The sequence below is a fragment of the Augochlora pura genome, chromosome 4 (assembly GCF_028453695.1).
Source record: "Augochlora pura isolate Apur16 chromosome 4, APUR_v2.2.1, whole genome shotgun sequence".
Classification (NCBI taxonomy): domain Eukaryota; kingdom Metazoa; phylum Arthropoda; class Insecta; order Hymenoptera; family Halictidae; genus Augochlora; species Augochlora pura.
This window is the reverse complement of record NC_135775.1, coordinates 10588980-10611026: the sequence shown is the minus strand read 5'-3', so window position 1 is coordinate 10611026 and position 22047 is coordinate 10588980. Positions and strand designations below refer to the sequence as shown.

At 37.7% G+C, this 22047-nt stretch overlaps 1 protein-coding gene across 4 annotated transcripts; it reads left to right on the top strand.

The window, feature by feature from the left end:
• Positions 1-20373, top strand: Faf (ubiquitin carboxyl-terminal hydrolase-like faf). 4 transcript variants are annotated; one of them, XM_078179601.1, is made up of 30 exons: positions 1-66; positions 1633-1845; positions 1968-2232; positions 2308-2533; positions 2615-2749; positions 2834-2990; positions 3068-3391; positions 3481-3738; positions 3825-3923; positions 4013-4287; positions 4354-4555; positions 4636-4965; positions 5054-5388; positions 5453-5693; positions 5772-5909; positions 5989-6258; positions 6346-8105; positions 8253-8426; positions 8494-8635; positions 8733-9037; positions 9150-9400; positions 9472-9647; positions 9737-9933; positions 10011-10138; positions 10270-10436; positions 10513-10769; positions 10843-11090; positions 11186-11388; positions 11462-11727; positions 11943-20373. In XM_078179601.1, exons 2-30 carry the CDS (start codon positions 1780-1782, stop codon positions 12088-12090), a joined length of 7743 nt encoding a protein of 2580 aa, XP_078035727.1. In that variant the 5' UTR covers positions 1-66; positions 1633-1779; the 3' UTR covers positions 12091-20373. The 4 variants fall into 4 exon arrangements, with proteins under 4 accessions (XP_078035727.1, XP_078035730.1, XP_078035728.1 ...); XM_078179604.1 differs by lacking the exon at positions 1-66 and adding an exon at positions 106-132; XM_078179602.1 differs by lacking the exon at positions 1-66 and adding an exon at positions 206-304.
• Positions 20374-22047: the final 1674 nt, after the last annotated feature.

The window sequence follows — 22047 nt, the reverse complement described above, 5'->3', positions numbered from 1 at the left end:
AGTGAGTTCCATAACGTCACGTCAAAAAGTGCAACAAATATTTCTACCACCGTTTACTATGTAAAGGTGCGTTTCCCTTTGTTAGAAGTTCAGATCGGTTAATTGGTGATAGTAAGAACGATCTGTATCGCGGTACGTCATTATCCACACGCGATACGTTCTTGAACAGAATTTAAAAGGTTTTTCTTAATACGGCAGTGCTAATCGTTAGGATGGTCGCCATTTTGTCCGGAGGTGGCCCGGTTGAGTGAACGGGGCGAAAATAGTTGCTCCCTGAACACCGAGGATCGTTGAAATCCCATAGGTACCGATCGAGTGAAATCGTTTCATCTATTTCTCGTAAACGAACAGAAATCGGAAGTACGGTGAAGTGGCCGCGTACGAATAACCGAGATTTCCTTCCGTTGTCGTTCGACGTTAGTTCTTTGTAAGCACGCCGTAGACGTATTTCGCGTAATTCTGAGCTAATTCGACGGTGATTTTTCGCGATATTATTTACCGGACGATGCTGTCCCGTCAACAGAAAGCGAGCCGGCTCGACCGCTTCCTGGCTGTAATTTTTGACGGTTGACAGCTCTCGGTACGTTCGACGATATACACCCGAGAAATAAAAAGAGCTAGCAAGAGAAAGAAAACCACTGAGTGGGAAAGAGAGAGAAAGAGAGAGAGAGAGTATGCGTGGTTGTGTGTGTGCGTGTTAGAGCGAGAGAGAGAGAGAGAGAGAGAAAGATGGAGAGAAAGAGAGAGATAAAGGAATAATTCGCGACATGACATCGTACCTTTCGTAGATTGCGAAATTCCAAAAAAGTATACAAACCGTTAGATGCGATTATTAGTCTCACACTAGTTTCGTACGGTCGAGTGACACCATTATCGTTTAAGAAACGTTCGTTTCTGTCGGCTTGAGACGAACGATCGGAATTTGTCGGTTGAAACCTTAGCAAGATTATGCTGTCATACTACTTACCAAATGTGCGACGAGTTTCTTGTTATCTTTGTGCTTTTACATAGCTGCTTTCAACTTCGTTTTTTCCATTCGACCGTGAATTGACGACACATACCGGTACCCCTTGAGACGGGCTCGAGTTTCAGTGTGCCACACAGACTTATTTGAAGGTTCTCGGACAATCAGTCATGAGAATCATCCCGATGTTATCTTTGTTGCCTTTGAGTTTGGAAAACATCATTTTATCTTGCCCCAAAGGTGTCGAAATATTTAATCAGTTATCCATAGGGCAGGACATTTGTATTAGGCATAGAATATAGCAAAAATAGTGAAAAGGTTATGAACATATTAAATACAAAGATAACTTTTCGAAGTTTTGCAGTAGAGTTGTTAATAACATTCTTACCAGAACAAGTCTATGTATATCACATATTGATCCTTTATCATTGACTTCTAGTAGTTTTAATTGTTCGTGCAATATTCTATTTATTTGTCTCTTTCCTGTTTCTATTTATTTGTCTCTTTCCTGTTTCTATTTACTGTCCTTATTAACTCAGATTTGCTGTAGTTTTATATACATTAGTACAGCATTTTATTTATCGATGGTTAATGTTTCATATATGTCGAATGATATCAGAAGACTAATTGATTATGTAGGACTTTATATCTTCTTCATATTGTTTCAGATAATGTAGGTATAGTTTATTCAAAGAAGGCCTTTAGGGTGTAATTATATTTAATGTCAGTGAATGTGTTGGATGATTGTTATTGGTGGTGCGATTATTGGACCAAGAGGTATTAAGACAATTGGAATATAGCAAACAACACATAAAATGACGATTGCCACAAGAGGCCAGGGAGTAGGCATGGACCCTCCTGACAGTCAGCAAAGTACACAGGTACATTTAAGTAACTTCATTCTTACTCGTATTAATTATTAATAATTATTAAGGTTATGTATAGGTAAGATTTTAAAAATTGAACTGCTTCTTACCTAACATGAATTATTAAACACTTTTAGATGCACAGTCCACCGGGTCCACAACAATTAGCTGACACAATGTCAGGACTTCAACTAACAGAGAATGTGGTACAAACAGAATCCACCAATGATACCTTAACCTTGGTAGAGGATAGTAATCAACTTCAGGGAGAGCCTGACTTTCCCATTGCAAAACTCAATATTCTTCATGAAAAAATATCTAGTCCACGTTGGGTTGTACCAGTTCTACCAGAACAAGAGTTAGAGTGTCTGTTACAAGCCAGTATCGATCTTTGTAAAAAAGGTAATTATACATAATAATTATCTTTCAATCTTTTTGTAATTGAGCAATATTGATAACTTCTTTGATTCTTTGTAGGAATTGATGTACAAAGTGAGGCATGTCAACGCTTTTTTCGAGAGGGACTCACAATTTCTTTTACCAAAATATTGACTGATGATGCAGTAAGTAGTTGGAAGTTAAATATTCAAAGTTGTATCAACGCAAACTGCGAACGATTGGTGGAACTATGTGTCCTGAAATTGGATGAGGACTGGTTTCCTCTTCTTGATTTATTGGCAATGGTTTTTAATCCTCTTAATAAGTATGTTATTCATTATTCTTAGTTACATATTTGTAATTATTATATGTATTGTTTCTTATAATATTGGATTACCTTCTTTAGATTTCACACATTTAATGCAGCCAGAGTATCTGAAACTGTTCCATTGGGCAGTGATATTCCTGATGAAGAACTTTATGCACGGCCACCTGCTGATTCAAGAAGTACTCGTGGTTGGCTGGTGGATCTCATAAATAGGTGAATAGATAAGATAAGATCATAAATAGTAGTAAATATTCGCTTAAACAATTCTACAGTTTATAATCATTATTTTGTTTACAGGTTTGGAAGTCTTAATGGATTTGATATATTGCTCTCTAGATTTCAGAGCGGCCGAAATTTATCAATACTAGTTATTTATGCTTTAATCAGACCATTTGGTTTGTGTTACGAACTACTTACTGTTCACACAATAGTTAAATATCTAATGCCTATCGTGGTAAGTAACACCTCATGTCATTTATAACTTAATTTTTATTTTCAACTTCATTTTCTCACATAATCTTCTGTCAACAGGAAATGGTGCCTGTAATTTTGAATAATTTGACTGATGAGGAGTTGAAAAAAGAAGCAAAGAATGAAGCGAAAAACGATGCAATATCAGCCATAATTAAAGCTGCGAAGTGTTTAGTATCGCGAGTGCCGCATCAGGACGAGATGATTAAAAACTTGGAAATTCTGAGACTGAAGATGATACTGAGACTCTTACAAATTTCTTCTTTTAATGGAAAGATGAATGCTTTGAATGAAGTAAACAAAGTGATTACTACTGTTAGCTTCTATCAGCATAGAAATGCGATCGTTGAAGAAGACGAATGGCTTACAGCTGAACGTATGGCTGTACGTTTAATTAAAATTTTTATCTGATAATATTTGCCTGATAAGTTTATGCCTTTAAAATTATTTTAAAACTGTTTTCATTGATTTAGAAATGGATTAAAGAAAATGGAGTATTGGAAATCGTATTAAGAGATTCGCTGCATCAACTTCAGTACGTTGAAAAGTTAGAAAAGATTTTACGCTTTATTATAAAAGAACGAGCCTTGACATTGGAGGATTTGGATGCTGTTTGGGCGGCACAAGCTGGAAAACATGAAGCAATCGAGAAAAATGTTCATGATTTATTAGCTAAACTAGCTTGGGATTTCACCCCTGAACAGCTTGATCACCTCTTCGAATGCTTTCAGGTGTTTAATATTATACAAATATGGTTTAATTATTTAGATACAATTAGTGTGGGTCAATTAACACTTTACTATTATTTTATCTTCAGAGGAGTTGGAAGACTGCTAACAAAAAGCAAAGAGAGAAGTTACTGGAATTAATCAGAAGATTAGCAGAAGATGATAAGGATGGTGTAATGGCGCATAAGGTTTCTTAATTTTTATTTTGCTGTATATCTGTATTTATCTGTATTCATTTGTATATATATATATATATATATACTTTTTTTAAAATTAGGTTCTGACTCTATTTTGGAATTTGGCTCACTCGGACGAGGTGCCTACAGAAATCATGGATCAAGCTCTGAATGCGCACGTAAAAATTCTCGATTACTCGTGTTCTCAAGAACGGGATGCGCAGAAAACAATTTGGCTAGACAAATGCGTGGAAGAGTTAAAAACCGGTGACAAGTGGGTGTTACCGGCTTTGAAACAATTTCGAGAAATATGTTGCCTTTATGAACCAAATCCTAACATAGGCCATGGTCAACGGGGTCATCATTTACATTATAGGTATGTTTGTCGCACCAAATTTATTCGACTTTATATATCATAACTCTTTACTTTTTGTTATTTAAGGCAAGATGTGATACAACGACTCCAAGCTGAACATTCGATAGTAATTCTTGTGACAATTAGTTTAACTAATTGTATGAGTAAGACGCGGCAATTAGTCAAAGAGAATCCGGACATTGATCCCAATACTTACATGCCTGATGGCCGATACAATCACATTATGCAAGTGCAAGAAAGGCTTAATTTCCTACGTTTCTTATTAAAAGTGTGTTATCAATTATTTGCAATATATTTTCAATTCTGGTATATTTCATATAATTGGACAATGCTTATGTTTTTGTATAGGACGGTCAATTATGGTTATGTGAAGATCAAGCAGTGCAAATTTGGCAGTGCTTAGCAGAACAAGGCGTATTTGTGTCAGACCGGGAAGCTTGCTTTAAATGGTTCTCGAAATTAATGGGCGATGAACCAGATCTTGATCCAGCAATAAACAAAGATTTCTTCCAAAACAATATACTGCAACTGGATCCAACATTGCTTACAGAAAGTGGCATTAAGTGTTACGAGCGATTTTTCAAAGCTGTGAATTGGAAAGAGGGAAAATTCAAATTAAAGAGAAGAACATTTTTTATGAATGACGTTGACCTAATTGGTTCTGATTATTTATGGCGGGTAAATGGATTTATAATTTCAATGTTTTCGTACTAATGATACCAAGAATTATATGTTACTAAATGCGTTATATTATTGGTACATTTAGGTAGTAACTAATAGTCCCGAAGAAATTGCTAATCGAGCCATAGAACTTTTAAAGGAAGTAAACACTAATTTAGGACCACGACTTCATTCTTCGATTCTGGCTTTTCATGTAACGTACATAGGAGAGTGCATGGACAGACTGAAAGCACATTATGACACTGTGTCTGTTTTGAGTAAGGTATACCTTGAGGGGAAAGAGGAACGCGAGGAACAGGTGTCAAACAAAATTAAAATGGAAGCCATGAAAATGTGTCGTGTGATGAAAGTGTTGCAAGAATACATAAATGAATGCGATTCAGCGTTTCCTGTGGAACGAAGAATATTACCGTTACATAGGTACAATTCATTTTTGGTTTATTAATTTTTGTAATACCTACTACTATCTTCTTTTATCTTATAGAGCAACTCGCGGGAAACACCTGTCTCTGACTATGCGTTTTGCAAATCCTGGTCTTAACGTAGACGATGTAGATATATTTACCCATAGTAATGACACATTGGGATCATTGAGACGTCAAATACTGCGCAGAATTAAAGCGAATGGGACAAATGTGAAACTCGACTTATTTCTTAATGGCGAGTCGTTAGAACCAACGGACGACAAAAAACTCCTTTCTCAAACTCCATTGAGAGATAAAATGGTTTATATCAATTATAATAATGGTTGCTAATATACAACACTCGTAAATGACTTGGTAACATAAATATTATTCTTCCAGTTATTATCTGCAAAACTGAGTCAAGTAAACAGCAACATACCGAGCTCACCAGAGAGTAGTTCGGATAGTTCTACTAGTTCTCCCCACCATCCATATGATGGGCCAAATGTAGAGGCAGAGAATAGTTTACCGGGTGTGGTATGTTAATTCGTTGTTATTATGTGAAATGGTAAATAATTCTAAAGGAAATATCTAAATAACTATATATTTTTAACAGGTCATATCGCAAAGATCGCAGTACGCTACGTTTTTCTTTCAATTGGCAGATCTGGGATGCACACTTCAGCACTCACAGTTACGTGACGGTGCACGGAACCTTTTACAATTGGTGCCACCAGATACCCTTACCGTGTTACGATTACAGTGGTTATTTAGTCTCGTTAAAGACGATGATAATATAGATAATGCTCTTTGTAATGAACAAAACACTACAGTAGATTCTTTATTTTTTACTTCAAGTCCTAGCCAAGTTTTATACAATTTAGAGGTAAGTTAGAATATCTGAATTCACATAAGTCGTGAAATGACGTGTGATAATGTATTATTAATAATTAACGATTAATCTGTGTTTCAGGTTTTATATAGTCTGTTAATGCCGGCTCTGGATCCATTGTCTGAGAAAGCATTTGAGTTTCAATGCAATTTCATCAAGAGTGGTGAAGCTGAAGTAATTCTGGAAATGTTAAGTAAAAACAAATTCTTACCGAATGCCGACGAAACCACGAAACGGGCGGCGTATTTGACGGTGTTAAAATTATGTAAACTGTTGCTGACGATAGTGGGTAACGTTAAGGTCTGTGTGCTGGACGAGATGCAAGGGATTTCAGAGAACCAAGAGAATCACGCTCACAACAATCGATCACCGTTACCGGTTTTGAAGCAAGCGTTGCAAAGCGTACCTAATCAGAACACGGAGTACATGTTAAGAAGCGTAGCGGCTAAATTGGCAAAGTATTTAGCACGTTGGATATCGAGCGGAAGACCCAAATCTGACAAATGTTGGCAGCTTTTTATGCGAGCTCTATGTTGGGAGTTACCGTTGATTGATGTACCGACTATTTGTGCCATAATTAGGCTAGCATGGGCGGCCTCCACGGGCAGTCTGAACAACATAAATGCGTCCGTTGAAACACTTCACTCACTACACGAATCAAAGGAGAAGGAGACAGTAAATAATCCTGACAACAATGATGTGTTAGTTTGTAAAGAGGCTTTGGAAGTTCTGACGATCGCATTGGTATTGAATTTGAGCGCTTTAGAGTCATTACCAAGGGATAAAATGTGGCACACGTTTTTAATAGATCTTGTGCTGTTAAGCTCTTCGCCAGTAATCAGAATGGCTGCTGCTGAACAGTTTTTTCTAATATCAACTTGGTACAGCAGTGGTCATCAGTCTCTCTTATTCGCCATCTCGCTGCTCTTCAGTGTTCTAAATACTACCGTTGTGGAACATGCAAAACAAAGCCACGAGTACTTTCAGTTATTATGTAGACTGTTAAACTTCGCTCATATGTCTGGATGCCCCCTTACGACAGTTGAGTCGCTGTTGAACATCGAAATAGCGTGGTTGAAGAAAGTACGAGACAATGTTAAAGAGACTGGTGAAAGTCAAGTAGATGAAGCCGTTCTCGAAGGTCATCTCGGCCTTACGAAAGAACTATTGGCATTTCTACCAGCCAGTAAGAAATTCGAGCTCGGCTCCGATGAGACACATGGTACGAACTTAGTAAAAGAACTGGTCGAGGATTTTGTATTTCCCGCATCGCGTCTAATGTTGCAACTTCGCAGCACTGGCGAGTTAAGTGCCTCGCAAGCGTGCCCAGTTTGTACAACCCCTCAGTCGACTAGCGCGGCATTCGATTTACTTGTAGGTCTTTGTATAGGCTGTGTACCCAACATGAAACTTCTAGTCACAATGCTCACTGACATGTTCTACTCAGAGAGAGACGAACCGCTAGTAGAATGGGATTATTTGCCGCCGGTTGGGCTCAGACCGCTGAAAGGCTTTGTAGGTTTAAAAAACGCGGGCGCGACTTGCTACATGAACTCGGTATTACAACAATTGTATATGGTTGAGAGCATAAGGGTTGGATTGCTAGCCGCGGAAGGCGCAGCGACAGATCTGAACGAGGACTTTTCTGGCGAAGAACGAATCAAAGGAGATCAAACCATTGAAGCGAATGACAATGACACGAATGAAGAGAAATGCGGGGCGGATGAATCACGGAAGGAGTATAATATCGGAATCTTGAAACAAGTCCAGGCAATCTTTGGACATTTGGCTTATAGCAAACTGCAATATTATATACCTAGAGGTCTTTGGAAGCACTTCAAGTAAGCATACATTTCTTTCAGATTTCATTATATACATATATATTAGTTGGCTAAATTCACTTTTAACATATACATGCTGTTGATTTAATACTGTAAAACAAGTAATTAATATGTTATACTTATTGGTGTTTCTGATATTATTTTCAGACTTCAAGGTGAACCTGTAAATCTTAGGGAACAACAAGATGCAGTAGAGTTTTTTATGAGTTTAGTGGAAAGCTTAGATGAAGCATTAAAAGCTTTAGGACACGAACAGATAATGAGCAGGATTCTGGGTGGTTCATATAGTGACCAGAAAATCTGCAAAGGTTGCCCTCATAGGTACCTTTTTATTTCTTATATTCTACTTTTTTCGGTAAGCTGTAATACCGCATTACATTATCTACAGATATTCCAAGGAAGAGCCGTTCAGTTTGATAAGCGTGGATATTAGGAATCACAGTAACTTATTAGACTCCCTCGAACAATACGTGAAAGGAGAATTATTGGAAGGCGCAGACGCTTATCATTGTGACAAGTGTAATAAGAAGGTATATTTTGAAATAAATTGTCCTTGAAGAATGCAATTCGATTATGTTAACGAATGAATAGTAACATCTAATTATTACAATTGTTATACTTTCGAAGGTTGTCACCGTGAAACGATTGTGTGTAAAGAAGTTGCCGCCAGTACTAGCGATTCAGTTAAAAAGATTTGACTATGACTTCGAAAGAGATTGCGCCATCAAGTTCAATGATTATTTTGAATTTCCAAGAGATTTGGATATGGAACCCTACACTGTTTCTGGACTGGCTAAAGTGGAGGGAGAAGTTATAGACTGTGATTACGAGGAATCAATGAAAGGAACCTGCACTAAATACCAGTTAACTGGCATCGTAGTGCATAGTGGCCAAGCTAGCGGCGGTCATTACTACTCTTATATTTTGCACAGGTATTACAACGAACATACAAAGTCTAGTAGTATAATTGTTTAATCTTGGTTATTAAAGTATATAATGCACTGTAGCTTTCATATAGAGTAATTTGTAATGTTTGTACGATAGGCAAAGTGATGGCATTGCAAAGTGGTATAAATTCGACGACGGCGACGTTACGGAATGTAGAATGGAAGAAGAAGAAGAAATGAAATCTCAATGTTTCGGCGGTGACTATTTGGGTGAAGTGTTTGATCAGATGCTCAAACGAATGAGCTACCGAAAACAAAAACGGTGGTGGAACGCCTATATGTTATTTTATACCAGGCTAGATGTAGAGGAAAATTCTTTAATGAAAAGCGTTAATGAACTATCGTTGTGTAAGTAACGTTTAATCTATCTACTTATCAAAAATTTTCAGCAATGCTAACTAAAGTATTTTTACTGACAGATACGAAATTAGGAGTCATGAAAATGCCACCAGCCATTGAATATAGCGTCAGGAAGCAAAATATAAAGTTCATGCATAACCGAAACCAGTTTAGTGCAGAATATTTTCAATTTATCAAGAAACTTGTATCCTGTAATCCTCACAACATCAATCGACAAAATATGAATGAAAAACTTGTAAGTTGATAGAATAAAAAATATAGTTCATACTGTTAATAACTTATGTTAAGTTATGTTAATAACTGTTTTTATGTGTTTTCTTACAGAGTCCAGAACAAGAAGAACTTGGAATGTTATCCGTTCAGTTAGCGTCAAGATTCCTGTTCTACACAGGTTTCCATACGAAAAAGACATTACGAGGTAACGCTATGGATTGGTATGATATTGTTTGCCACCATTTGCGCAACAGTAAAGCTGTGCGATCCTGGTTTGCTCATAATGTGCTGTTTAATCATCCACATAGGTATCATGATTTTTTGAGTATATAAGCATGAGGCTAAAATATATTGATATTTAATAGAAGTTATTCGTTGTCTTCAGATTTTGCGAGTATCTTTTGAGCTGTCCTAGTTCAGAAGTTAGAACAGCTTTTCTCAAAATTTTGGTATTTCTTGCACATGTTTCACTTCAGGATGGCCCATGTGTGCCACCTAGCTTAAACGCACCAAGTAAGTTATTGATATCCATTTCTTTCTAATTTAATATCCATGTATACATATGTAAGAATACATTCTGTTTATAATATGGAATACTTAACTAATATAACAAATACTTTCATGAATTTTTCTAATTATTTCAGCCATACTTTTGGACCCAACAGCAACGCTTAGTGATCATTTATTACATGCAGTTCTTTCTTTACTTCATCGCGAAATTTCAGACCATGGCCGTCATCTGCCACATTACTTCTCCCTGTTTTACACATATGCGTCTCTCGGTCTTGCTGAAAAGGCTCAATTGCTTAAGGTGAGTACAATGCATCTTACAATCATCTATAAGTTATTTATCATTGGAAACATCATATTTTCTATCTTGATTACAGTTAAATGTCCCGGTTACGTTTATGTTACTCGCGATCGATGAGGGGCCCGGCCCATTAATTAAGTATCAATTCCCTGAATTAACTAAATTGCACCAAGTAGTTAGTATGTTAATACGTTGCTGCGATGTATCATCTAAGACTCAGTCGAGTCAGGGAGGATCGCCTTTACCAAATCCATACGGAGACCCAGCATGTCAAAATGAATATGTAATGCCTATTCAACCACAGGCAGCTGATATTCTTTTTGTCAAAACTAGGTAAACATTGTGAATATTTTTTAAACGAATGGTAAATCTGTGCAAATGAGTCAAATCATACTTTTATTAACAGCTATACGAAGAAACTACTCGAAGATGCCGATGTTAACGTTACTGATGTTACCTTTACCGACACTGTGAAATTACTTCAATATTGCTGTTGGGAAAGTCCAAATTTATCGCGAACAGTACTCAGCGAATTATTGTGGCAAATTGGATTCTCATTTACGCACGATTTGAAGCATCACACGGACCTGTTGTTAGCCATGCTTCTTATGGAGGATTCATGGCAGACACACCGTGTTCACAATGCACTTAAAGGCATGTATTTTGAATACAGATATCAATATATAGTATAAACTATGGCGTTACAGTATGTCTCTTATCAGTTTCTAAGAATGTCAAATTATTCTTAGGTGTACCGGATGAAAGAGAAGGTTTGTTTGAAATAATACAAAGAAGCAAACACCATTATCAAAAGAGAGCCTATCAGTGCATTAAATGTATGGTGCACTTATTCAGTAAGTGTAGACCTGCACATCAACTTCTACACCACAGTCCTGAACTAAGGAGGAAGTGGATACACGCTATCGATTGGCTTCACGAAGAACTCGAAAAGGTATGCGGAACAGTATAACGAAATCATCTTCGAAGTGTGAATTTTATATAAATAACATTTAATCTAATTTCAGAGACCGTATGCTTCTACAGCAACATACCCTCACACATACAGCAACTGGTCTCCACCAGCACAATCCAATGATTCGACGAACGGCTATGTCCTAGAGCGTAGCAACAGCGCAAGGAAAACTTTGGAGAGAGCTTGCGAACTGTGCCCTGAGGTAGAACCAGAGATGGAAGACCCGAGCGAGGACTGCGCGGAAGAAGCAGACAAATATCAGCCACAGAATAGGAGGGATGCAATGCGGATGGAACGCAATCTAGAATTTGTGTTTTTGTAAATATCTGTATTATCCTTACTTACTACCGTCACTTGAGTGTCTCAAGCTAAATGATCATCTAACGTATTCTGAGCTGACACGTAAGCGAGTTTCTATAAAACTGCCTGATATTTTGGGTGGTCGCGTTACTTTTGAACACCCTTCATAATGGTAGTTTTCACTTGATTAGGCGGATTATTCTGAATTCCGTTCCTCTTTTTGTCTTTTCCAGTTATTCCGACGCGAAAGCGCTACAGCGTTTCCTGCAAGAACCAGAACCGCAACCTGGACCATCTCCAGTTCACACTCCTCTTTTAGCCCATCAGTTACATAGTCCACAGAACTGTGAGTCATCACAAAATACCAGCCGGGATCCATAGTGAATCCTAATTACCACCGGCGTTCTACCAAGTTGCTGTCACGGTGAAATAAATCCAAGCTACGTAGATGTAACTGCGCCAGCAGCTTGGTGCCGAACGATAGAGTCACCTGTACAGATCTAACAATCGCAAAAGAATCTGTTCTTTATTTTGCAACTGGTATTCTCACGAACTTTGCATTTGCAATTCTCTTATCGAGTCTTAACTGTGGGCAGCTCACGATTTCGTATAAACGGATAAATAATACAATGGTAATTAGCAGCCATATTTGCACGATCGAGATAAAAAAGGAAAATACACCTTCAGACATACCGCAGGACACCCATTCACATACATACACCCACACACACGATTATAGAGAAACCAGAGTGTAGGTGAATTACGATTAAGGGTCAGAATTTCTACGTATTGGTTGAGGCAACCAATTTCTTGTTGATGATTTTTTCTTATACCTAGAGCAATTTACCTCATTCTTTATTCCGTATAACTATGAATGGGTTACGGCTTTCGAGTTCAAGATAATGGATGTCGCGCTAGGAAGAAATTGCTCGAAATAGGTTGGCCGAAAATAAGGAGAGAGAGAAAAAAAATATAAAAAGACAGAAAAATAATTGCGATTTAGAAGACCGACCTTGCCTCGATTAATGCATACGAATTCGCGTGTAGGAATACGATAAGATTGTATAAATGTATAGCGAATAGTGTTATGAAATCCCGTCTCTGCCGAATAGCATAAAGAAAAAAAAGGAACAAAGGTATAAAAAAGAACATGAGTTTCCGTATGCCTATGTAAATTTGTTACTAATAAAAGGAAAAGTTGAAGTGGAACTTTCTAAGGTCTGGAGGATGATAAGGCTGTAAGAGAACTAGAGCAAGAGAAATAAGAGAGAGGGAAAGCTGTGTGGTTAGTTTAATAATCAGAAGGAGCAGAGTCACAGACGAAGAAAAGAAGAAAAACCAAAAAAATGAAAAAAATAAGAAAAAATACGTCTATCGATATTTCGCTATTTTAGTCTTTTGTGACATACATGTGGAAAGGAAAGGCAAGAAGAGGAAATTTTCTTGTACTTAATATCCCGAGCATCAAAGAAAGGAGTCCACTGCCCAAGAATTTTAGAAACGTATACCGATGATGCCTCCCATCGTGCTTTTTCAGTTCATCCGATTTGTGAAAGGGTTGTGCCTTCGACATTGTGCGACTCCGTTTTATATTCTTAGGTAGATATTTAAGAATCAAGTTGTTGCTTCGAATTTCGATTACTTCTATTTTCTTGTCTGTTACGTTTTGACTACTTAATGAGAGAAATGCTAAAGGGGGTAGGGAGGAAGAAACAAGAGAGAAGGAGAAAGAAAGAAATAAGAGCCCATGAAATTAAATGCGAAATTCTTTCAAAATACGCTGGCAAAAAGTTTATTAAATTATGCGTGTAACTGCGGAATACTTTCTTATCTATGCCGTATAACCGATAGACATCGAAACTATTATGACTGGGGCTATTCGAATGCTTTGCATGTACTCAAATGCTTCGAATATTTCTCGAATATTGCAATATTTGAATGTTGCATTCGAATCAGTCCTCGCGTACTCAACAAAATGTAATGGTAAATTTACTGAGAGTGATTCGAACATCACGTTCGCATGATTGTGTACTGTACAATGTATTTATAAACCGTAGTTCAAGATTGAAATATAATACTTTATTCTCCATATTTGTAAATGGTATAAAAGAATACGTTGTATGCTTGTATAAAATAACAAGTAATTTCATAAACTTCAAAGAATCTGATTTTTCGACAGAAGATTCGCTGGAACTTGTATGTGACTCATAAATTTCTGTACAGTGTACATGCAACTATTCGAATGTAATATTGCAACCTAACAATTTTAATAATTAGGCTGCGGGTGTGCAGATATAGGTTCTCATAATTTACAGAGACTGGGATTGAACGGAAATTTTTGTTACTTCGCTGATGACTATAATGTTTCTAATAACAGTAAAAATCTTTCTTTGGTGAACTTATCGCTGATCGTTAGACAATCAAATATGCTATAAATGCATAAAACCGCAGTCTACTAAACAATATTTCTTTGATCCATAAGTGATGTCGTCTCTTCTCTTTTCTTAAATGTTCGAATGATATTTTCAACGTTGAACCAAAAAATAATTGAAAGATCAAATACAAAAGATATAGGTGATTAGTTAGACAACAATTATTAATTAACAAGAACGACACTGCTTATGCTGTAGCTCGACGATATTCTGCGAATATCGCAAAACATATGAATATAGTTAGTTCTCGAATATTATTCCATGGATATTCGAGTATTCGAATTCCATTTCCATTTTAAACAGAGAAGAAATCGGTCGTGTAGCCCCAGTATGACTCGAAACCAGGCATCAATCTTCTCTTTTAGCGTAACGAGTTGCGGTAAAGCAAGGAGGGGTGAGCTTTGCTTGACGTCCAAAATTTTTACAAGGAAGAGTAAGCAAAGGGAAAACGATAATGAAACAAAGAAGGAATTGAAATGAGCGTGGCGGTAGCAACACAAGTACGAGGTGTGAAACAAAACCAAGCATTAATTTGTATCGTTCTATGGTACGCAATCCATCGTTTGGAGGCTGAGCTGTGGCCTTTTTCTCGCGAAGAATGGTTTTGAAAACGAAAAAAAGAAACATTTCATAGTGACAAAGGATACATGTATGACGGTTTAGCGAAATTTCATTGAGAAGAGATTCGTGTACGAATCTTGACGCTTGAAAACAACTCACGAACCGGCCATGGCTCTGACTTATACTGAGTGAATAATGTGTTATATATATATATATATACATATATGTATACATAATATATATATGTATATATAGAGAAATATAAATATTACATAAAATAATAACCAAACAGAAAAACAAAAAGAGCAGAAAACGGCAGGAACTACAACCATATGTTGACAAGGATACAAAAAGGAAAAGAGTGAGGAGGAAAGAAGCGAACACCGTGTGTATACATAGGAATTATTTGCGTGTGAAATGCGAAAGCAACGATAACGTCACGACACCAGGAAACTAACGGCGCATTGATTATTGTTCGTATTTATCAAATATTCACGTTAAACAGTGTACCAAATTATATGATAGCTTCTATCGGTTAAAAAGTAATAATAATAATAATATAAATAATAATAATAATAACGATAATGGTACCTAATCTTACTCAGACATGTACATATACAAACTGCTTTTTATATGTGATAAAAATTTATTATATTCCTATTATACATTGAGGTTAGTAACGCTATTGTAAATCCTGGTTTTTTGTACACAGAGACTGTATGTTAAGTTCAGTTTTTTCTTTTCGGTTCTTAAAAAAAAAACAGGAGAGAATGTAGTCTAACGATTATTTAATATTTAATTGTAAAACTGCTGAACAAAGCGTAATCTTGTATCATATATACATATACATACATCTTGATTTCCATTAAAAAAAAAAAGAACGATTTCACTGTCAAGATTTTGAGTGGTCGAAACCTCGGGTATTCTCTGTTTCTATTATACAAGGTGTCCCGCGAGAAAATTGTCGCAAAGAAAGTTCAAGACTGTCTTTCAAACTTCGTGGAGACCTTCGCAAACGTAAAAACATCAGAAGAAACTCGTAATTGCAATATATGAAAAATATAATAGCAATGACTGTAATCGTTTGTAGAACGTATTACGGGAGGTCAAATCTTAAAAACGGTGTGCACGGAAACAGAGTAACAGTTTTTGTTTTCGTTCAACATGTCTACGGAAAGTTTAAGGAAAGCCCTGAACTTTTATGATAACAATCGGGACACCCTGTATATTCGCTACCGCTCATAAGTTTCAGATCGCTTATAGTATTCATGGTTGGAGAAAGAAAATAAAAGATAATGTAACTTAGTGTTTCATGTCTTCACTGTTATTAATTCTCTCTAGCTGATATACAAGGTGTCCTGTAATTACTTAGTGCAACCGGAAAGTGACGATTCTAAGTGGGAGTTTAGCATTAGTTTAGCAAATAAAACCACACTGCTGAACATATTTTTATAGACATTGGCAAAACTAGACATGATTAAGATACGCTAACATGGTATCTATAAATGTTCGATGATGCATTCATGCGATGAGTTTTCCACAGTTATCTAATTGACAACAGTTGCAGGACACCTTTTATTTTCACAATTAAAGCGATGTATAGGATGAGCTGAACGTTACGGTACAACTAGATAAGCGACTAGTGGATGCAACTTAGCAGATCTAAGAACGAAACTTCGTTTTTCTAGAGATATAGCTCACTTTCAAAGAATGAATAATGAATTATTTTTTGGAAAAGCTTCATAGAAAAAGATTGATCACATTATTTTCACATAGGTATTTTATAATGTAGAATCAATCCTTCCCTGGTAGTTCCGGCTACGCCTCACATAAGAACTTAGAACTCCCGATTATATATATATTTTTTTTTAAAGAAAACCTGTGGTTCGCTTCTCGGTGAACAAATGATCCCAAACTTTTGAATGGTGGTTTAACTCTTTATTTCAAAAAGAAACAATTGAGTTACGAAAACAATTCCTTTGCGATAGCCAAACTCATGTTCTAATTAAAGTATTGTTTAATTATTTTATTGAACGCGGTCACTTTCATTTGTCGCTGCTATTGGTACAATCTGATAGATCTACTACACGCTGGGATCGATCTGTGCTAACGGGCATTTTCGCGGGTCTTCTTATTTCGAGGAAAGCGTATCTTTTCCTGACTTCTTCAGACGAATTTACCGTTAACGCAATTTCTCGGAAACGTTAATTATTCGTTTCATATTATCTTCAAAAATCTAATCTCACTAAAAAATGACGGTAGTTTCTCAGAGGTCGCATCCGCCATCTTGAAAAATTCCGACTCCAAGCAGAACGCGACGAAATCCAAAGTTTCTGGCGCTTCTTTGCGTAGTTTGACGATTCTCGAGTGATCGCGACACTAGTAACAATCATACAGTTTTGAAAATGTGTTTAGGATATCGGATTCCGAATGAATATCGCCAAAGGATCTGTTACCCGATCCTCCGGAGCAGGAAGACTGTAATGCCGTAATCGACTACGTTTCCACAGATAATAACGAATGGAGAATTTCGGAATTTAATTGTTTGCGTTATTGCGTGAAACGTCATTGGGAGCGAATTATTACGGTAAAAGCTTTGCAAATCGAGCGCGATTTTCAGTCTAGAGACGGATCTAAGGCTCGATTAAAATTTGAAGGTGAATGCGCGTTGATAACGAATGAAAACCTTGTATACTGTATTCACGAGCCAGCATGTTTTCTTCGTTCGAGGGCTGACTAACTAGGTAGTGACGAATGACAAAAGACAAAAAGAACTCCTCCTGCCCGTAGCATTTTATCGCAGTCGTTTCTGTTTCATTTAGAATCGTAACGTCTTCTTCGTTAGGTCCGAAGTTCTTGTGTTTCGGGACACCCTGTGTACGCGTAACATTAGTATTACACAGTGTATCGCAGATACGTCGACTAGGATGTCTCATTTTTCCGTTGTCCTATATTAGGACGAGCCACTGCCTCGCTCGAGTTCGACACAACGATGTTTTCTGTGAATGAAGACAAGACCGGTGGGGACAAACAAAAGGAAAATACATATACATAAACACATTAGACAAAAAGAAAGGGTTGGGAAAGGGAGAGGGAGATAGATATAGAGAAGCAAGTTTCGTGAGAAGTATAAGAAGTACCAGATAGACACGTGAATAAATAAATAATTTTGCTGGTGCATGGTTGTCGCAAACTGCACAAACCAGTCATTGCGTTTGTTGACACGGTTCGGATCGATATCGCGCGCAGTGTAGCGAATCTAGCGATTTAGCTGGAAGAAACTCTCAATGTCTCTTTACACTTATCTATAAATATTTCATGAATCGAACAACGTAATAATACTAAATTTTTCTCATTTGATTTGTTTCTATTAATCAACCAGTCGAGTTGAATGTGATTATAACTAAACGCGAAATACAACCGCGTGTACCGAACGAATTTTATAGCGAATACAAATTACACACGTGCTTAATACACTTCTTTCTATTCACTTTGGTAGAAAACCATAAGTACGGTTTCGCCCAGCTAAACTGTGACTTCTTCGCGCAATGCGCGACGATTTGTACGAAATGATCGTCTGTTTTGTAAGAGTATATGGATGTATGTAATTATATATGGTCGACGATTAGAGTGGAACGAATTGACACCAAGAATAAATTTTTGAACGCGATGAGGCGAGATAGAATGAGAAAAGAAAGACTATATGACGCACGAGTATATGTTATCGCGATGCACGCTGCTTTCCTTTCGATCAGAGATATTCGCAGGACGAATAAATATGCGATGGGACGTTCCTTTGATGTTTCTCGACACTTTCGTTGCATGTTAAAAGCCTCGAAGAGCCAAAATGAAGACTCGCTCGCAAATTTACAAGGACTGAGATCAACGAAAAATTCATGTGCTTTGTCGGCTACCAAATAAAATCAAAACTATACCGGATTTCGGGAAATTTCGGTAAATCATGTACGCTACGAATGGAAATCCAAGCGACGGTTACCACAGTGTCCACTGCAGAGCCTAAACTGCGACAAGGTTTTCATTTTATTTGGCACCCGATGGGACGAGTTTTCCTTTGATCGCAATTTCTACGAATCTCAATTTCTAGGAAATGGTACACTACTATTTGTGAAAAGGCGTTTGAAATCACAAGCCTACAAAATTCAAGATTACCAAGATAAGCTCGTTAAACGAACGTCGACAACACAGGTTTCACGGTGAACTTTGCACTAACGGCTTTAGACTGCGGTCCTGCAGGCGTTGATTTTGATGTCCACACAACTGTGAAACGTTTGTACATCCTTTACTTTACTTACGTATATGTTTATATACACCCACATGTAAACATATACGCAACGTCCGTCGTTAACGTCCTTTACGAAGACGCCTGTGCGACCGCAGTTCTATTGATTGAAATTTACCACGGCGATTAAAACAGAATGGCCAGTTCGTGAGGCGTATTGAATTTGACAAAGTATAATAACGGTCTCGACAATTGATTTTGACAGTGTGATAGCGCAGCTCCATTCGATCGAGCGCAGATAGCGCGGTATCAGGGACACACCGAGTGTTGTACCGTAACGCTGTGGTTGTTCCGCTTGCATTTGCCTACGGCTTTCGCCTGTACTTTTTTACCGTGGAAAAGGATCGATAACGTTTACGCACGGCTCGCGTGCTTTTAGTATCGCTTTCATATCGAGCCGGGAGATAAATCACCAGACTGCGGAGGTTTCGACTAGTACTCCCAGACCACGAGCCCGCAACGAAACCGAAATTACCGCCTAACTTGTTTTCTTCCGGAATCGTTTCACTGGATTGTAAATAATCACTACACTGTCTAAATTCTATCGAGACTTTGTACCGCATGATTTTCTCAACGTTTTCTGCGTTACGAAGCTCCGCAGTCCAATTACCATGTACCGTTCAGGTGTTTCTACGAGACGAGAATGCGTGCGAGCGGTCGAGAGAATGAATGAGAGAGAGAGAGCGATAGAGTACATATTCCTGTTTCGCAAAGGGGGAGCGCGGTTACGTAGCCTTTTGTTGTAAACCGGTGAAGCGAACGATTTATAGAACCTCGACAAAAGAAACGAAATGAGACTCGGAGAGACGAGGGTGTTTGTCTTGATTTGCGAAGAAACGAAGCACACGCTGTAACGATCGCGATGGCCAGAACTCGCGGGCACGGCGCACGACTGTACGATACGATGATTGTTCCTCGAAAACGACACAGAGACGAGGAGGAAAGACGATCCCGCGTCGTTTTAAGATCGCGCATTTACGTTGAGCATTTCATCGTATCGAGTCGAGCATTGATCGCAGTCAAGAAACGGGAGAGAATGAGTTTTAAAGCTCGACCAACCGAGTCTGCAGCCCCACAGACGCGGAGGATGGTCCGTCGACGCGCCCTTATATATTTATGGTCCCTCGCAGACTTTCGATAATATAAATATTAATTAAGATTGTATATTCTCGATTTCGAAGGCGCGGATGGACGGCCAAAACCGTCGGGGTCGCAGACGACGGTTCGTCGTATATACGCGGAGGTTTGGTCCTCCGTTGAGAAAAAGGGTTCCACCCCTGTGCCTCCACGGAGCGAACAGCTTCGCAGACCCCTGAGAATCTTTTGTGTATTATTTCTAACAGAATGTAATAAAGTACGGTTTAAAAAGAATCCGAACCGGTCCGATACGATATTCCTTCTTACTTTCTCTTTTGCGATAGAGATATACAGTTTTATGCTTTGGTTGATTGAATTTTACCACGACAGCTTTCACCCTTTGCAGTTGGAGCCACTTTCGATCCAGTACGTGACAGTTGTTTCGTAATAAAATAATTTCAGATAAGTGAATCTTTGATTTGAATTGCATGATTTTGGAATATACTCCCTGACAATGTACTCCTACCTGCGCATTTTCTTTAACACTGGACTATCACGCCAACAACTTTAAACAAAGGGCATAGCCGATTAAGATGATCAAAACTGCCCTTAGAGCTTTTTCAATGAGTCATATACCGTTCGATAGCTGACCAATAAAAACTCATCTGTGCAAAATTTTAACCCTGTAACATATGTTTGTCATTACGGCTTTGTCTGAAGTCATTTAAATAAACCATGTGATATAGAATTGGAAAAATAAAATGTGTTTTACGGAAAAAAAACTTTGCCTGCAACGGGATTTGAACCCGAACGTAGCAGCACTCAAATCATACGCCTTAATCACTTTTTTTTTTTATTAAACATCATTTTATTTGAAGCCTGCAGTATACAATTTAAATGTTGCAAAATGATTGAAAAAAAATACATGATATTTTACATTTTACAGTTCAACGGCCGTGTTGGCTCTTATAAACCTAATCTTATCCTAGTTTGTGCTATGATTTAGTTTAACGCTTGTTTAAAATTAAATTGGGTCAGTAAGGATGAATGACCTTGATTTTTTCTTATTGGTGCGCCCAAAAATAGCTTTAGGCTAATTTGGAAAAAAATGGCGCTACTATATGTGTATAAATATGACTTAAGCGTACTAACTATATACAATATTTACAAAGACTTAGAACTACTTAGAAGTACTTAATTGCTGTCTTATTTCTATTGGCCCGGGGTTCGAGCGAGGAGGAGGGGGGGGGGGGGGCTGAGATGTTTTGTGTTGACATGATTGTGTTTATTATTTTTTGGTGGTGAATATAGGGATTAGGGTGCTTTTTATTTAAGCCACCAGTAATTGTTGTTTGATTTGGGGTTGGCTTTTTTGTCTTTGTGGATGATGTGAGTGCAGTATCTGAAGTTGGTGTTTGTGTCTTTATAGGATATCGCTTTGCTGTTGGGACCTCTGTCTATATGATAGATTAGGGGTATATTGTCACTATTTGTAATTAGGTTTTCTGAATCCAGGTGTGGGAATATTTCTGGGGGAGTAAATCCTGAGGTTTTGCATTTTTTGAGATATAATGGTTGTGGATATAGGGGACCAGAGATTTGGTTGTTTGGGTGGTGGATGGCTTTCGCAAAATGGTTCCTGCAAATTTTTATTATATGCGAATCAATTCTGGTTATGTTCGCGGTGTTAAGTATCGTTTTGTTTTTGTAGTGTTTCGTGTAGTTGGACTCGGGCGTTCTAAACATTGAGAGACATGCACGTAGACAGTGCCTTTCAAATATTCTGAGTATTTCCATTTTGTAATTTGGGATGTTAAACCATATCGGACACGCATAAGTTAGGATTGGTCTGATGAGCGATTGGTAACACAGGATTTTGCATTTACGTTGAAGGAAATTGCTGAAGAATATTTTGGAGAGGCTGTTGAAGGTTTGTTTTGCTTTTATGAGTTGGGTGTCAGCGTGGTT